This window comes from Phycodurus eques, chromosome 2 (genome assembly GCF_024500275.1).
Source record: "Phycodurus eques isolate BA_2022a chromosome 2, UOR_Pequ_1.1, whole genome shotgun sequence".
NCBI classification, from domain to species: Eukaryota; Metazoa; Chordata; class Actinopteri; order Syngnathiformes; family Syngnathidae; genus Phycodurus; species Phycodurus eques.
The window spans coordinates 40,836,165-40,854,489 of NC_084526.1; the positions used below are offsets into that span (position 1 = coordinate 40,836,165).

Consider the following 18,325-nt stretch of genomic DNA (forward strand, 5'->3'; position numbering starts at 1 on the left):
CACTGTTCCACTAAAGTATAATACTATATAAAATAACTATTTAGAACTTCATATATACCTGTGGATGAAAAAGTGAAGCGTCTATCACCAGTGCACGCAAACTTTCGCAGCAGAAGATTTTCCGTGTAGGAAGCGACATCCAGTCGGCCCCTGCCAAACTCTTAACAGTACAGTAGGCCTATTTGTTATTTTACAGTAGGAATTAATTATACAGTGGCCCCTTGATAAGAGTTTAAAAAAAAAAAAGCCTTTTATGCTGTAACAGTTTTGCTGTGCAACAGGGGAGTTTGAAATACTCAGTCTGCTTATTATTATTATTTTAATTCTGATGTTTATTGAAAATGCAGCCTGACAGAAAAGGGTTTTAGGGGACAGACCAGACAAGGTTGCTGCTCGACACAGGCAGAACTACTTTTACGGAGTTAAAAGTCTACTCGTTGAGGAGCTACTGACCTGCAGTCTAGTCTGACTGCCTACAATAACTCCGACCCGCACTCCTGCATCGCACCCACAGTTGCAGACACTGAGTGTACGTGTGACGGTCACTCGCCGAATGTGCGGTGGGGACTCGCCTGCTGTATATGTTTGCGATTGTCCAGTTCAGCCGACCTTGGACTAAGAACAATATGACCCCTCCGAATTTAGGTCTGGTCTACTGGGATATACTCTGATGATTAAATACAGTGGGAAAATGACTGGATTTCCAAACCGTGTGCAGTACGTTTTTATTGCTCATACAGTGCGTGAAGCTTTAGTGCATAGTTCCAGTGAGGTTGCAAACACGTCATGAACTTGATAACCTGCCCTGTGATGACTTTAATCCACCAGGCAAGTGAGCTACTCATGCAGTCAACTATCTCCTGTTTGATAAGACTTCTAAAACTCCGGTAAGCAAGTACAACAATTTATTTTTACATTCCATGCTGTGTGCAAACAGAAAGAGAACACAGTTCCTGAGGATTCAAGGTGAAACATAATTGCAATGTGACTAAAGCATTTCAGAGGATGTAGTCTATGGCCGAGTAAAGGCTGTCTGTCAGGCCTTCTTCACTCGAGTCGACCGCTCGAAGGCACATGGATCCTCGCCTGGAAGAGGGGAGAGAAATCAATTCGGAGTATTTCCAAAATTCCCCATTGCAACTGCACATGAAAAGTTTATGGAAACTTTCCAGAAATTTAAGATGCGTTTTCTTTCAAATGGTCATTTTTAAAGGCATTGCCCTGTCCTCGTGGTTAGAACATCTGCCTCACAGGTTTTGGGTTTGAATCTCAATTCCAGCCTCCGGCTTCCTTCACTATTCCAGAATGCATGTTATGGTCCTTGGAAGACTCTAAATCCATCCCATAGCTGAGTGTGAATGGCAGTTGGCTGGAAACCAGTCCAGGGTGCACCCTGCCTCTCGCCCAGAATTGCTAGTTTTATATACTTTTCTATTAGTTCTTTGGCCTGAGCACAAAGGTAGGTGACTTTTTTTTTTTTTTTGCGACTAATGGACAGGTTTAAAAAAAAAACAGAAATCTAAATCGAGTACAGTATTGTTACAAATCTGATGCTATATGAATATACGGGTTATCAACCATATTTAATGCAGAGTAAATGTTTAAAAATAAAATCTATAATCGAGCCAACCGTTGCACACAAGCACAAAATAAGATGCTGAAATCGGTCCATGTAGGACACACTATGGCCTTGGATGACTGGATACTCACCCCAGGTGCTGGCAGTGGAGGTCCCCAGCACAAGGACAATGTTTTCTGGGTGTGTCATCCTCGGTCAGGTGGTTGGAGGCAGGAAAACAGCGCTCGCGTTCGATGGGTTTCGCAGAGCAGACTGGGAAGAGCAGGGCTGAACACAACAAATTAATACAATAATAATATATATTCCGACATAATTCAGTATAACCTCGCACACTATTGAAATGCTCATACACACTTGAGTGCATTTCAGTATGTGTGTGAGGCGTTCTGTAGTGTACGTGCGACTGCATCTTTTTTCACAATTGTCAAAAATTAATAATTTGTACCGGCATTACCAGATAACTAGCAACCCTTTACTGCTCGGTGACTGTTTTTTGTCAATGTCTTTATGTCTCAAAAGTGTTCTTTGTCACTAGCAACCCTTTACTGCTCGGTGACTGTTTTTTGTCAATGTCTTTATGTCTCAAAAGTGTTCTTTGTCACTTGACTGTCTGTTGCCGTACTAGAGCGGCTCCCAACTACCCGAGACAAATCAGAATGCCTTGGTTAAAACTTTTTGTTTTAATTCCTCGTTTGAAAAAGACCATTCAAGCAACACGTTTTTCTTCGTGTTTTTGAGATTGCACGGTAAAATCTGCTGCTGGCTACTAGTGCGGACTGAATGAGAGGCAACAATGAGAAAAGGAAATGCCAGTATTTTAAGGGCAATAGGCCATCAGCAATGTGTTGAGAAAAAACAAGAACTATGAACTAGTTCATTTTTAAAATGGTAAACTTTGTTAAAAATGTTGAATTATGAACTGAACTTTTAACTAGTTTGCGTAGAACTAGAACTTTCCCAACACTGGTTTCGGTAGTGGTTATGAGAGAGTTTGAATCTTGTGTGTGTTATCAGAGCATTGAAGCGGTTTGTATGAGCGCGTTTCAGCCGTCCGTGTGTGTGATCCTGACTTATGTTCAAGACGGCCCCTCATTCGTTTGCTGCAGTGGATCCTGAGTGAGCGTCACCTGCATGGAAGGCACAGCAGAGGTCAGGGCTGCAGTGCGCCTGAAGCTGACACGTGCTGCCAGCTTGTCCTTTGGTTGCATTTGGACTGCACTGACCCCAAACACACAAGTGTACACCGCAGCACTCCTCATCCTCAGTGCAGGACTGCAACAACATAATAATCATTTTAACTATCACTGCAATATTCTATTTGAATGTGGATCATCAACAACTGTAGTCGAACGAGTAACTGGCGGTGTAACGATTAATCGATATGCAAGTTAATCGAAGACTGTTTTGATCATCGATTTATCGTGTATAGCCATCGTTTAAACTTAAAATGGTCAAATTTCAGGATCGGCAGTAAGGGGCGGGATGGAGCTGACTAGTAAGACAGTCAGCTTTCTCGCGAGTAAGAACAAATCTTGTACTAATAAATGCTCAAAACAGGTTTCCATACAGCCAGCTACACTGTTGAAAATTAGGCAATTTTTCATTCTGTCCATATTATCCAACCAATTGAAATTATCGGTCCCAGTTCACTCACCACGTCGATGCCTTTGCAAGGCTTACACCTGGAATTGTGGTTCTCGTGCAGACAGTAGCTCTCCTTCCCACAATCCTCAGCGGTGACGCAGCCCTAAAACAGGAACGTTTGCATCAGAGCTTGTTGTCATGCAACTTTGAACGCTAAATTATACCCTTTAGCTCACTTTTTTTTTTTCCCCTCCATATTTAAGGTTAAACTATATTGACCAACAATGTATTATATAGTTATTTCAAAATGGACCCATGTATATACATATAAAAAAAAAAAAAAAATCATCATTACAGTGATTAACCCGTTAAAGCAAAGAGAAAATAAAAATTATAATAAAACATCTAATTAGCCAAAACACATTACAATGCAATGTCAAATTGAAATGAATTACGTACAGGAAGCACAGGTTTTTATTATCATACATTAAGGTGAGAATTGCTGAACATCACATCATCATAACAAGAATAAGCCTCTGGGCTCTATGCTGGCCATTTCTGTCCGCCTTCTTTTTTTCTAAACATTTTAGCTGTGTTAATGAAATCTTCCCAAGCGTTGGGATTTTAGTCTGATTTTATCATTTCCAATTTGAGCTCTCTAAATACATCCGCAAGACACTGTTTACATCACATCGGATACCACTTTAGGCTAATTGAAACGCAGGAAAATGACTTTTTTTTTTACACATCCATCCTTTATCAACACCGCTTATTTATGTTTTCTGCCAGATTACATTATATTTTTGGGGACAAGGGAGAAAAGAGGCAATATCTTATGCCAAAGCAGCAAATGACTGACCCAATTTTGATTTTAAGAAGTGGCGATACACCGTGCTGGCTGGAGAAATACTTGACTAAAAAGGTGGTACTGAGAATCCATCCATCCAATTTCTTCCAGTTATCCGGGTTAGCGGGGGCAGCAGCTTCAGCAAAGAAGCCCAGACTTCCGTTCTTCCAACTCTTCTGGGGAATCTCGAGCTGTTCCCAGGCCAGCCGGGAGACATAGTCTCCCGTCCTGGATTGTCCCCGGGCCCTCCTCCCAGTGGGACGTACCCAGAACACCTCACCGGGGATCGGGTTCTGCCATTGCTGCCGCGTCAGGCAGCAACGAGGGGCGCCGAACAGTTGGGAAAATCTTGACCGTGACCACTTTTTTGACCATCATTTAAAGTGCCTCAGATTAAAATCAAATAAAGTCCAAACGTTCTAGTAGGCTTTCCCTGACATTTTTTAATCTTATATGACAAGCCATTTGTAATTGATGGTGGAAAAAAGTTTTGAAATTATTAATCTTGGGTCTCATTTTCATATATATATATATATATATATATATAGCGGCAGAAGCTCTAACCAGTCGGCCGCCGTGCCGCTTGCACAAACATACTGGCAATTTTTTTTTTTAATGAATGGATATTTTATACTAATGAGAACTGATGTGAGTTAGTTCGCAGTAAATTACGGACTGGCTGTATGCAGCCATCTGAAAGGGTCGTAAAATGGAACAAGGCCTGTAGGACGACAATAATAACAATCGTGTGGTTGTACATTGCAGTGGTCTACTGCACTGCACCATATTGAGTGTTTACACTCCTAGAACCTCCATTAGATGAACATGAAGTACTCACAGCGTCAATATGGTTGTCCAGCTCAGTGGGCTGCACAGTTGCTGTAGCAAGGTTTGTCTCCTGTGTGGAAAGTACACATCACATTGTAGCTTTATCACACACAAAACACGCTCCACCACACATGAACAAATTTAAATCCACACACACACACACACACAAAATAGTGCTGTGTCATGTTTTCCTTACTTGCTGCACAGGGATTTGCTGCTCATCCTCGGCCAGCTGCTCCACATGCACCGCCGCGCGTTCCTCTTCCTGCGAGGAATTGTCCAGGATGAGGTGAATTCCTGGGTGCACTAACTCGGGCAGGATAGCATCGGAGGGCGCCAGCAGAGGTAAAAGTAGCAGGACGGCTTGCATGTTGGCACTCAGCGGCATCTTCATCGTTAGGAGGAGGCTGCTGCACTAGGAGGAGGAAGAGGAGGAGGGCAGGGCTTGATGCTCAGAGCCCCCCCCCCCACTGCGTCACATGACAATGCGCAATATCTTGCTTTCTGATCTCGTAGCACAGTGGTTCTCAAAACTTTTGACACCAAGTACCACATAAAGAAAATATATACTTCGCGCTCCAAGTACAATCATCATGATCAACATTCAAATATAGTAGCATCAAAGGGCAACGTGGAATTCCCAATGCTATTAAAGACAGGATCAATTCAGTAACTTTGGTATTCATATATTAAATTAAGGAACAATCACAAGCTACTTAGGTGGATATCATTTGACGCTCAGTTTTGTGCCAGGTTTAGGGGATTGCACTTCCAAGTAGTGGGCAAGGAAAGGTATCAAGGCAATAGTCGTAGCGGTAATAGAAAATAAGGAATTGCTCAGCTCCCAAAGCCTAAAAGACAAATTTAGCCTACAAAATAGCGATCTGTTCAGATATTTACAATTCAGGGATTACTATAATAAGGGAGTGAAAATGTGAGGTACACAAACAATACATCCAGTGATAGAGGTTATGCTGAATGCATATAAATTGTACCATAGTCTTATGGAAATGAACGGCAATTCAACAATATCCCTGAAATCAAAATGGGAAGCTGAATTAGAAGTGGTAATCATATAATGAAATACAGTAGCGCAGTGAGACATAAGTTTAACTTCTAAAGAGGATATTGAATATTATTGTAAGCCACTGTAACATGCAGTTGGAACATTAACACTGCAGTTAAATGTAGGGGGGGAAATTACTTATATAAAGTAAGTACTACATGCATGTACATGCATTCAATTAAGGTTTATTGCATATAAAAAATGTAATAGAATTTTTTTCAGAATCAAAATCGTGAACATTCAATTATAGAATCGACGTCAAGCTTTGTTTTTCTCTCAAAAATCGATGCTGATGCTGGAAAAGCTGCGGCTAACCGGCGTTAGCAACTGTAAGAAGTTCCCAAAAGAGGCCCGAGAGCACGGGGGGGGGGGGGGGGGGGGGGGAATATTCCTGATGCAAATGAGACTGACAGGTTGAACATTTCTCCAGAACAAAACCTGTGAGACGGAACTTGCCTTACACGATACACGAGCATCTAAAAAAAAAAAAAAAAAGCAAACACATTGTGGCGGATTCAATTACTGACAATCAGGGGCCGTCATCTCGATCAGCCATTTGCCGAGTTCGCTGCTAATATTACACATTAGTGAAGTTGCATGATTAAAGCAGTACACAAATAGATTAGCTTAAGGCTATAGATGACGGTTTTATTAGCCTTAGCACACAGGTTATGTGTTTGGTGTAACATTATAAACACATATATGAATAAAAAAAACTAGATATGCCAGCGTGTTGTGCCGAGTGACGTGGCTACCTGGCGGCCATGTTGCTGGGGGCAACGTTCCCATCAAATTCAATGCGTGTACATTGAAAACGATTCTCAATTTGCTCATTTCTAAACCGATTTTCACGAGGTTTATCCATTTTTATTTTTTTTTTGTCTACGTCAAAGCATGTACAAATAGACAAAACAATATCCCAAAAATATTCTTACCTCGGAAAGGTTATTCTCAGTTGCCTTGTTGTGATAGTGCATAGTTTTGTTGTTGTTTTTGTTCCATTTCAAAGTGCACTTAACATTTATACCGACAGCTAAAAACGTTCAAACCCAGAGTATCGCCTTCATTTTCATTTTAACGATCATGTATGAACATCATAAAACCCGTCAGGAATCCTGGTACAAGCTGCAAAGTTTATTCAAAGTGAAATGTACTGTTATCCTAATTGCCTTAAACACTTCAAGATGGAAGCGAATGAGGGTACAATAGCATCTGTTTGCCGATTAGTGGATTAATCGCAAAAATAATCGGTGAATCGTGGATTATCAAAATAATCATTTGTGGGAGCCATGATTTTTGTGTTCTCTCGCTCCAAAAAAATAAAAATAAATTACAAAGAGCACGCGACACTGGAGTAGAACTGGTTGCTGTGCTGCTTGTGTTTTCCCACCAGGTGGCACTATTCCCCAAAATGCAAACGCCGCGGTTCCCCACACGTGGCTGCTCGATGGTGAGCTCGAGTGGGACTGCGCTGCTTTCTTCCGCGTCCTGCCGGAGGCCATTCTTCGGCTGACACGTTTGGAATGTGTCACATATCGTCGAAAGTGTCGATAAAAGCGAGCTGGCGCCACGCGTCGCACTCAAGTCTGTCCCAACATCATTCGTCTCGCCACCTGCTCTGATTTGAACGAGTTGGAGGATGCGTTCAAAGACCAGTCAGGTGCGCATGAATTCGTAAACTCTCCCTGCTCTTGTACTTCAAAGAGCGGACAACTAATGTGGTTACTTTGTTGTCAAAAATAATACATGTATATCTATATAGAGAAGTGCGATTGAGTTTAAGAGAAGGCGTGTTTGTGAAAAGGGAAGAGAAGTTGGCGAGATCCGGCTCTCCCCTGGAGTGACAGCTGAGCTATCCGGGCCAGAGATGGCAGCTGTGGGATGTGTCCACGTCCGAGCACCGCCCTCGCACCACACCGGCTGACGAGGGAAGTTGCTCTTTTTTTTTTTTTTTTTTTTTTTTTTTTTTAAACTCGTCGACATGTGAGTGAATTTTCTTCACGTCAGTGGCTCCTCTGAGGCTGAGACGCCTGAACCCTTTTTATTATTTTTTTATTATTGTTGTTGTTGTTGTTGTTGTTGTTGTCGTTGTTGTCGAACTGTTCTCAAGGCGGCATCGGAAGCGGCAGGTCGTGAAAACATCCCCACTGCGTCCACTGCGAGGTGAGGCCGTTGGACTGCTTCATTGTCGCTCTGTGGGTGGGTCAGACTATCGGTGCTTCTCCACTTCATGCAAATTGGCATTTATTTATTTTTTTGTCTGCTGAGGTGTTTGTGTGCCATCCGTCACTTTGAAGTAGCTTTTCTTCAGCTTCGTTGAAAAACGGAGGGACAACCTCTCATTTGCTCATCACCTCCTGCTTTTCAAGCGTTTTGGTTCAAATCTATGGAAAGCCATTTGAGCATTTATTCCACATACTTGACATCCAGTTTGAGGTCCATGTGCTAGTACGCTCTTTGTCCTTTACTAGTAGGACAGGTACCATGTTACTAGTGCGGTAAAGCTATGCATGGATTGACAACTGTGTGCTACAAAAGTGTTGATAATTCTTTCATCAGTCTACTTTCATGGAGGACTACAGAAATCGGAGAATATTTACTATTTACTATCCGAGGATTTAGCCAAATTGCAGCTAAACGGTGGCTTTAAACGGTTAATCGATTATAAAAAAAAAAAATCGTTATAGATTAAGTTGATCATGTATTATTTGTCGATGAATCGTTTCACCTCTACGTTCTACTAGTGTGCTTAATGGTCTTTCTAGCGATGACATAGAGCATACTAGTACAGCGTTAGATGTCAACAAGTAGAATTCTATCATGGTGTTAGTAGTACACCAAGCACGCAGTTGTCAACTAGTGCACAAATGTCATACAGTAGTGGGGGGGGGGAACATTACTAGTAAGATACAATCATTCTACTAGTGCACCTCCCTTTACAAATGACTAGTGACTTTTGCTCAGCAGCAGCTCCTCTCACGCTGTCCTTGGGTGGTGGCGGCATCTGCACACTAGTCTCCAAAGAAAGTGTGCGGTGTCGCCATGCTACTCTGTCCGCTCGCCCACAAAAGGCTTCCCGAGTGACGAGTCGGCTTGTTCGTGTTTTCGAAGCGAGACTGCAGGACGAAATCCAGCTACTGTGCTCGCAAAGCTCCCTCGCGGCAACCAAAGATCACGTTGTCTTGTCAAACGACGCGATGATTACCAATGAACATTTGAAAAGAAGTCCATTTTATTTGATTGACCCCTTTCGAGTGAACTTTGACCTCAGACCCGACAGACAATCGGCACAAAAAATAGATATATATATTTTTTTAAATCACCAAATAAACTTCAGCTGTTCCCGTAAGCTTTTCCTGACATTTCCTGGCTATTAATAAACCAATAATTTAATCAAATGTTGATCTCATTAAAAGAAAGTCTGCGCACACTTGCCACTATGTAAAGTAGTTATCCTCAAATCAAGTGCAGTTGTTCTCGTCGAGCTTGTCCTGACATATCCTGACAAACAAAATTCTTAAATAAAATGTTTACTAACATCAGTTTTTTTAAATTTCTAATAAATCAATCAAGCCAATTCATAGCATAAATGCCAAAGTCTTAGGAGATTAGGTGCCGTAGCGCATTATAACGGTTTGCTGTGACTGCTCCTAAAACAACATGACAGGGATTATGTGGCAACTTTATTGATACATGCTCATTTTGCAATAAATCAGCACAACAGTGCTGCTCAGCGTTGAATATACAAAACCATCTGGGCTCGGGCACGGCCCGAAATTCAGCGTGCTAGTTTCCACCTACACCCGTGCTTGAATCTTTGATTCAGGCCAGGAACAAAATATTGCTTTTGTTTTTTTTTCTTCAACATAACTCTGCATTGGCTGTGCAGTATGACTAACGCACCTCCTCCACATTTGCCGTCTGGAATGATTCACATGTCGTGCGAGATAAGGAGTCGTGTCTTGAGCAACCTATCGCTTTCTCAAATACTTATTTAGTGTTTACTGCAAAGACTTCCATTGACCTCTTTTTCTTTTTTTAAATTCATTCCACAGCAGAAGTGCTGGCATCTAAACATTGTCCAACTGCCTGTATAATTTACTCTTGCAGATGAGATGATCACTTCCTCTGTCCATAACCACTCAGCTGCTACCACAATATTTCTGGAATTCCCTTCAGTCATTCAAAAGAAAGTTAGGACCCATCCGATTTTGTTATAACAGCCCGTCTGCTATTATTTTAATGGTATTTATTTCTGCCAAATGACCACATGCTTCTTGATTACTGTTTTTTTACTCTGATTTACATCTTTCCTCTTTTCCGTGCACTACTTGCCCGGAGGAAAAGTAATATATGCAAAATCTTTTCTAGGAGGAGATCTGGTTGAACTAGAAGCTGCTGTAGCAACACAATTCAGATGACATTTACATTACAGTAGTGCCCCCCCCCCCCCCCCCCCCCCCCTAAAGTGCTGATGGAATGTGCAAGTGAAACCTTTACTCGGAGCCACTTCTGCTGCAGATTGTTATGCCAGCCTTGTGTATTTTACCGTGACTATACGGGCTTCACAGCTTTTTATCTTTCTATCCGCATGTGTGAATGAAAATGACAAGCGGGCGAACAAAACTGCAAAGACACCGACTTGCATGAATCAAGCAGCAGGACTGACGAGTAAATGAATCGTAAAATTTGAGTATTAAAGACACACCCGTCACGCTGTGGGCGAAGCGGACGACTGCGGTCACGCTGTTTCATGTGGTCCCAAAAAGTCGGCGTGAGCGAGAGCTTGTGCTCGTTACTGCCTGGGAGGCGTCGGCAAATGTTGTCCTTCCGCCCTGCAATGTTTCCTTCCTCGCTCAATGTCACCAAAATGGACTTGTGCGCGACGAGGCTGACAAAACGCTGCCTCATGTTGTCGTCTAATTGTGCAAGTTACGATCACCACTGTAGAATACAGCAGATCATCTTGTGGCACATGTCGGATACACAGTCTACACATAAAAAAAGTCTACACACCCCTGTTCATATGTCAGGTATTTGTGAAATAAAAAATTCAAGTTTGATAAAAAAATAAATAAATAATAATAATAATGTTTCTTGCTGTGTTCAGAATTAACCAATCATATTCAAACTCATGTTAAACGGGAGTCAGCAAACACCTGCCACCATTTGAAGTCCCTCTAATTAACCTCAAAGTTCAGGTGTTCGTTTGAATGTGATTGATTAATTCTGAACACAGTCACGTCCCAGCTATAAGAGGGTGTGCACACTTGTGCAACCACATTATTTCAATCATTTACTTTTACTTGCCCTCTCGAAAAATATAAATTTCAACGCTGTAGATTTTTGATAAAAATTTTTTCTTTAAAAGGTTTTTCTTGGTCGTCTTTGTGTTTTGTTAATATCACAAAACCTCCCATTTGAATAGGGGTGTGTAGACTTTTTATGTCCACTGTATAATACTTTTTTTTTTTATGTCCACTGTATAATACTTTTTTTGTGTCCACTGTATAATACTTTTTTTTTTTAATGTCCACTGTGTAATGTAATTATAAGGGTGTCCACACGTGCACTTGGCACCAGGACACCCAAGGTCGCAGTTCGATGACCGACTTTGTGGTCGTGTCATCGGACTTGCGGCCGCATGTCTTGGACACTCGGGTGAAGAAAGGGGCGGAGCTTTCAACTGATCACCACCTGGTGGTGAGTTGGCTCCGAGATTCCGAATTCTGATTCGGATTCGGATTCTGATGGTGGGGGAAGAGCTGGATGAAGTGGCTGGGGAGAGGGAAGTCTTGGGCGTCCCTGCTGGGGACCTCGGATAAGCGGCAGAAAATGGATGGATGGTTTTTAAATTACATTCACAAAAGAAAACAATTGACAGATTGCTTCAACAGTAGAAAAAAAGGCCTATTTTAAATGAACTTTAGTAGCTTCTCATATCAAGTAATAGCTTTTATAGTAAGTAAGTAATATATTATTTTTTTTATTGTCACAGATTCAAATAAAATGTCATGCTTTTTTGGGGGGGGCTAGCAGAAATAATTAAATATTCTATAAACATGTATTTTCGTAAATGAAATTCCATAATTGACAGCAAAAAGAATGTTTTATTTTATAGACACTAAAATGATGTACAATATGAAATAGAGACAATGATATAATACGTGATATTGTTTACTCCAGTTCAACACTTGCCTGCCAACAAGATGAAGCGTGTCCAATGTTCGTTTCTCGTTTCCAGGCTGTCTTGTCGATGATATCGTTTACAGGTCATGTGTAGCAACCCAATAATACTTGTCTATTCTGAGCCTGCCTCAACTCATTGTTGACTGACAAAATGGTCTATTCTTGGCAAACATCAACACCGTTGACCCCGTTACTGCTATAGAAGGTAGCATGAAAGATTCCCACCAGACCTTGAATTTGTTTTTATTGTGCTGCAACGGATATTTGCGTACCGACGGCCATCGAAGCCTGATCATCCTGAAAAGGGGATCCCTCCATCTTTTTACACCGAATTTCGAATGCGTTGTTTACGCCGTTCAAAACGCAAGGGAGCGTCAAAATTGGCGTTTACCATTGCGGCGCTGCGCCTCGAGTTTAAATGCTTTGTTGTTGTTGTTTTTTTTTTTTTTTTTTAAACGATCTTTATTGGACAAATTTCAACGATACAGTTGACTTGAGTAGCATTGCTGTGCCGTCAGACGGCGCATCCAATGATAATAAAAAAAAAAAAAACCCCAGCCCAAATGACCAATGAACCCTTTTCGAGGATTGTAGAAATAACATAAAGAAAAGGAACAGACTTTGTTGTGAATTTCCGTTCCTCTGATATGAGAGTGGCACTTACCAAGGGGAATGGCAACAGCAACATTCACCTACAGCCACCTCCCAAAAAAATGCTATTTGTTATTATGTAACGGATTAATGGCACATAACAGGACCAGTGTAAACCAAAGACCCCCTGAAAACGGATTAGTGCTTCATTCATTAATGGAAAACAAACTGTATCCATAAGACATCTACTGTAGTTTTCCAGACACTCGGCTTGATATCAGAGCTGAGATAATCTTCCTACCTTCTGTGACCTTCATTTTGATGGACGCAGCCCCCTTTGGCACCGTGGTTGCTTATCAGGCCGAACGGATGGTTCCTTCCTGGTTTTCTAAGGCCCGGGCTGTAATTACGTGCGGTGGCTGGCTGGCTGGCTGCACTGTGTGCGTTTCCCAGCACTCCCAATGTTTTCCTTTGCGCCGCCAGCTTCCTATTGTATTCTCACGGCGACTGCGTCACTGCTTGCTCACTTGATGATCACGTCTCCGTCTTCTCCTGTGGTTTCTTGGAGTCGAGGTTTCTGTTGAAGGTCTTCATTCAGGAGGTGTCGGGTCAATTTTGATGACCTCTTTTCTCGCCCTCACTGTCTAATACTACCACTATATTGTGTCCACTATTTTATTCTGCAATTGTACTTTTTGTTATTCGATAGGCTCAGCGTTCCAGTTCAAATTGCCTTTTAATGTTTGAATGCTGCCAGAAGTTATCCGGAAGGATAAAGAAGTATAAGGATTACATAAGTCCTGAGTCCAGTTTTGGGCTACAGTGCACTATGTCTTATTTCCTGGTGGGGAGTGGACCTTTTGTTTTCCAATAAGCCTGTTAAAGAAGAGCACAGTACATCCACACGAATATTTGTTTTAGCTGCTGTGTTATTAAACTGGAAGTCTTGGTGGGGGAACATATTGTCAATATTAAACAAAAATGTATCAAACAAATTATTATTGATAATAGATGATGCCGTAGCCCATATTGCATGTCGCTGTTAGGAGATCTTGAACGACATAGAGGGGTCCCCTGTCCGAACGTTTTCCACTGATGGCTATACAGTAAACTGGAAGGAAGACGGGGGTTACGTCATTTTGTGTTTCGGACACATGCTAAAATGCTAAAAAAATAAATAAAATAAATTAAAAAAAAATATATATATATATATACCTGCATCTGAGCTTTGTGCTTTCAGTAACAAAGCAAGGAGTTATTAGTATTGGTGGGAATTTGTCACATTCAACTTTTCACATTTTTAAAAAAATCTTTTTTTCATTTATTTATTTTTTATTTGGGGAACTAACATAGCCAGTAACAAACTTAAAAAAATTAAAAAGTAGTGCAATATCTTGTACATTTTCTTTTAAATAGTAAGAAAAAAAATCCATATAACTTTAAATAATTAAAAAATGTGATCTTGTGACATTAAATTTTTTTTTTTGTTTTTTTTTTTTTTGCATTTTTATTAAATTAGAAAATAGTGCAAGAATATCTGTCAACATTTTAACTTTTTCTTTTAACCTTTTGTAACCCAGCCTGCCGGATGTTTTATTATAATATTTGTCCGCTTCTCTGATTGAACACAATACGTGTTCTCATTCTTACAAATGTTGGTTTTTATGGAATGTGTCACAACACAGTGCGCACTGCACGCACGCATGTGGAGTCTATATGTTTACTTTGTATTCCTTCTGCACAGCAGTCCAGGTGCAACAGGTGCATTCTTAACATTCCAGCGCATTGTGAGCTGATGTCTGTTATGTGTGGACGTGCCCGCGCGGCCGCTCTGTGCAACGGCTAATACTGCACTTGCATTTCGGTTGTGATATTGCGCTATTCATGTACATTGACAACAATACAAATTGGAAGTTTTACACTGTCCGGTCATTAGATGGATTACACAATGCAAGAAAAAATGATGTCAACCCCGGAATTTGGTAGTCAGTCAAATGAATGTGACGAGATTGGAGGTATTGGTGTTTTTATAGAGCGCGGCAGTTTTTTAATTCTCAACAAGCGTGCATTGTTAACACACAAGCAAATGTCGAGGCCGGTTGGTTTGGGGTAACTCAAATCCATTACGGCGATGGACTCCGATTGAGATCAGAAACGCGTCACCCAATGGAAACTGTCCGACGCCGGGAGGTATTCCGCGCTCCGGCTGTGATGTGCGCGGTATGTCGGCCTGTGTATTCTCTCCGCTTCGTCTGTCATTAAGTCGTATTTTTACAGCCGCGCTGCGGCCTCGCCGCGTCTGCCCGCAAGTGACTTTTCCATTCTGTGAGCGTGCGATGGTCACAGCCACGCTGCTCGAGTTGAGACCATCTCGAGTTAGCGACAGCTTCGACTTGGAAGTGGTAGCGTTTCATTAGCATTCTCTGCATATGGTTCCACTCTTTTTCATTTTTGAACTGAATAACAAAAGCAGACTGAGTGCTGTCAACAGGACGTTTTATGAACATTCAACAACAGCCGAGAGATTTATGAGCTTTGGTAATAATGAGGAATAAATCAATTATGAATATGGTAAGTTGAGAGCTCACATTTGCTCACGACCGTTCCTTTTCTTGCTTGTCATTTTCTTCATCGCTCTCTGACTTCAATGTGACGGATGTTATGTCCACCGCATAGTATGCACTTTTTCCTCCAAACTTGAACGCACCTGCATCATTCATCATGTCTGGGCAGCGGTCATGTAATAGGCCGGTGGTTGAAGGAAATCCTTTCATAATATTATTGTAGTCAAGCAACAAAAAGTCTATTCTTTAACAACTATTTTTAACTGCAGCTTGCTCATCTTAGTTGCGATCAGTCGCACGAATAACTGTGTCTGTATTATACTGACCCCAGGTGACCGAGCTGCGCACGCTTCATTATTTTTGTGTGTGTGTGTGTGTGTGTTGCCAGCTCAAAAATTTGAGGCGCAAGCGAGCTTCGGATACTTGAGCTTCACTTAAGTGAAAAGACATTGAGCAATGAAGGTACTTTCATGCCCTCTCGTGTGGGCAAGGAGAGCCATCTATTTTTACATGCGTGACGGCATATGACAAAAAAGAGTTCATGTTTGAATATATGATACCATTCCTTTAGATTACCCTTAATTCCCAGTTTTCCGAAATTCCCCCATCTTAACTTCCCGTGGAATTTTACCGGCGACGTTTTGGAAATGTACCTTTAAAATTTCCACCCCTGTGCAACCCTTCTCGCGTTTAACATTTGAGCAGAACTTGAGTAATAGTGGGGGGCGGGGGGTTTGGGCTCCTGCTGATGGAGCAGATCAGAGCCGGTTGAGGCACGTGGTGGAGGAATGTGCTCTGGCTGCGTTTGAATGTCTGCTCTGAGAGGTGAAAGGTCTTGTTTGGCAGCAGGGGAGGTCCAGGAGGACAATGGTATAATCACATGAAGCAGGCTTTGTCTTTGAATGTGGCGGCTCAGGTTTGCCGGACGCGTACGCTGGTGTCTGGCTTAAAAAACGCTCCATAAGCAGTTTCATTGGCCCGCCACCTGAGGCCCAGGGCGGGGTGGGACAGTCGGAGGGGATTAGTTTGGGAGGGGAGCGGGTGTCGGTGTCCCGCACGGCCGGGCCCGTGCGGCTCCACAGGACGTTGGAATATCAAAGGCTTTACACTTCACAGAAGTTGTTGTCTCCACCTTTTTTGGCAGAGGGTTCAAAACGCTTGATGGTCGACTGCTGCGAGCACAAAACTGAGTTGAACATTTTCAAATTGCACGCGTTGGAGGAAAACGCTTTTATACCAGGTTTTTTTTCTTCACATCACTTCAAAATGAATGTGTGAATGTATATTTAACATACAATTCTTGATTTAATTATTTTATTTTTTTAAATGTAAAATTTGGGTTTTGTTTGTTTTTTCCACGAGGCAAAGTCAAAAGAAGATATTGTGGTTGTGCAAGTCTGCACTGATCTGATGAACAGATTTTTATTTTTTAATAGGACAGCGTAGTGTGTCTGTGTGTTTTAACCATACACCCACTTCCAATATACAATGTGACCTTTTCAAGAAGTGCAAAATACCTCTTGACTGATCAAATAAATACAAATGAGTCAGAGGAGTCCAATTTCAGCTATGTGCTCATCATTAAAATAAATAAATAAAAAAATTAAAAAAAAGTCCCAAGAGACATCTTCTGTAGTAGGACTAAACATTTGTGTTTTTACCACTTTTTGATGATACATTTTACATACACAGCCACAGGCATTTTTCAAAACACCCGTGGACACTGCAAAAGTAAAGAAAAATGTTAATATAATATTAGAGCGGCGTGGCAGATGAGTGGTTAGGAAGTCTGCCTCACAGGTTTGAGGTTGGGGGTTCGAATCCGGGCTCCAGCATTCCTGTGTGGAGTTTCGGTCCTCCCCCCGTTTGCGTGGGTTTTCTCCGGGTTCTCTGGCTTCCTCCCACATTCCAAAAACCTTCATGTTGGTTTCGTTTAAGACTAAATTGTCCTAAGACGTGAATGTGCATGTGAATGACTGTTAGGCTACATGTACCCTCTAATTAGCTGGCGACAGGTCCAGGATGTATCCGGCCTTTTGCTGAACATTTGGTGGGATAGGATCCAGGTCACCTAGGAAATCGGGCTTCTTTTTTGGGGGTAATATTTGGCCCTGAAACATTTGCGGATTTGTAACCGCAAAGTGTTCTCTATTGAAAACCCAAATATGGTCACCACTGCAGCGATGTAAGGAAGGCGTCTCTAGATTGTCGGCCACCAGATGACATCAGACTGTGCGTCTTTCCTCCTCAGACTGGGCATGACGCCGCAGGCCAAGCAGAGGGTGTAGCCACATCTGGCAGAGCGCTCGCAAGAAGCACGAGACTCGGCGCACCGAAACGTCCACCGCCGTCTGGAGAGATGGGAGAGCCTGAGGACGAGAGGGAAAGCGACGTCGGGAAGCTCTTCGAGGACTTCGTCCAGGCTTCCAGCTGTAAGGGAACGCTGCAGGCCTTCAACATCCTGTGTGGACAGTTGGACCTCGACCCCGCCGACCACGGCACCTTCTACGAATGTCTGAAGGCCGAGGTCACCTCCTGGAAAGCCAAAGCGCTATGGAGCAAGCTGGACAAGAGGATGTCCCACAAGGAGTACAGGAAAGGTGACGCCTGTGTGGCCACCAAGGTAAGATTATTCACAGTTTCGTCTTGCGTCTATTACAGTTATGATGGCGGCTTTTTCGATGCGTACCGTCCTTTCATTCCCCCCGATATACAGTGCTGTAGATGTTTTCATGCAAAGGCTCATTAAAAAAATGTGTGCACATCTGGAAAAACTTGTGTTTTCACAGTTAGGTCTAAAATAGGCATGTGACCTCATGGCAATCCACGCGTGACTAATTCAATTGTAATTACGTTGCTATAGAGAACAACTGGAAACTGTTAATCCATCAAAGGTTGCAGAGATGGAGAGAGTTGCATCTATTTATTTATCTACCTATTGATCTAAAATATGGACATATGCACACATGACATATACATTATTTTTTTGGACAGTAATGAAATGCATGCTTACCACTTGTGATCCTAAAAAGAAATTACACTTCACAAGGCGAGTCCAAGCACAAAATGCAAAAAGG

General features: G+C 42.0%; 2 protein-coding genes across 8 annotated transcripts in view; one reads left to right on the forward strand and one right to left on the reverse strand.

Annotated features, from left to right (window-relative positions):
- Positions 1-714: 714 nt before the first annotated feature.
- Positions 715-13,130, reverse strand: dkk3a (dickkopf WNT signaling pathway inhibitor 3a). The gene is made up of 7 exons (XM_061670698.1): positions 12,986-13,130; positions 5,035-5,253; positions 4,849-4,908; positions 3,234-3,326; positions 2,707-2,851; positions 1,711-1,846; positions 715-1,086 (listed from the first exon to the last, which is right to left on the reverse strand). Exons 2-7 carry the CDS (start codon positions 5,230-5,232, stop codon positions 999-1,001), a joined length of 720 nt encoding a protein of 239 aa, XP_061526682.1. The 5' UTR covers positions 5,233-5,253; positions 12,986-13,130; the 3' UTR covers positions 715-998.
- The window catches only part of mical2a (microtubule associated monooxygenase, calponin and LIM domain containing 2a), a 38,194-nt gene continuing 27,739 nt past the window's right edge, over positions 7,871-18,325 (forward strand). For 5 of the 7 annotated variants that reach the window (XM_061670697.1, XM_061670691.1, XM_061670694.1 and 2 more), the window contains exons 1-2: positions 7,871-8,067; positions 17,500-17,871. In XM_061670697.1, coding sequence (XP_061526681.1) covers positions 17,608-17,871 — 264 coding nt within the window. In that variant the 5' untranslated portion in view covers positions 7,871-8,067; positions 17,500-17,607. Of the gene's footprint in view, positions 8,104-17,499; positions 17,872-18,325 lie in introns of all 7 variants that reach the window. The other 2 variants (XM_061670692.1, XM_061670693.1) reach the window with 2 other exon arrangements.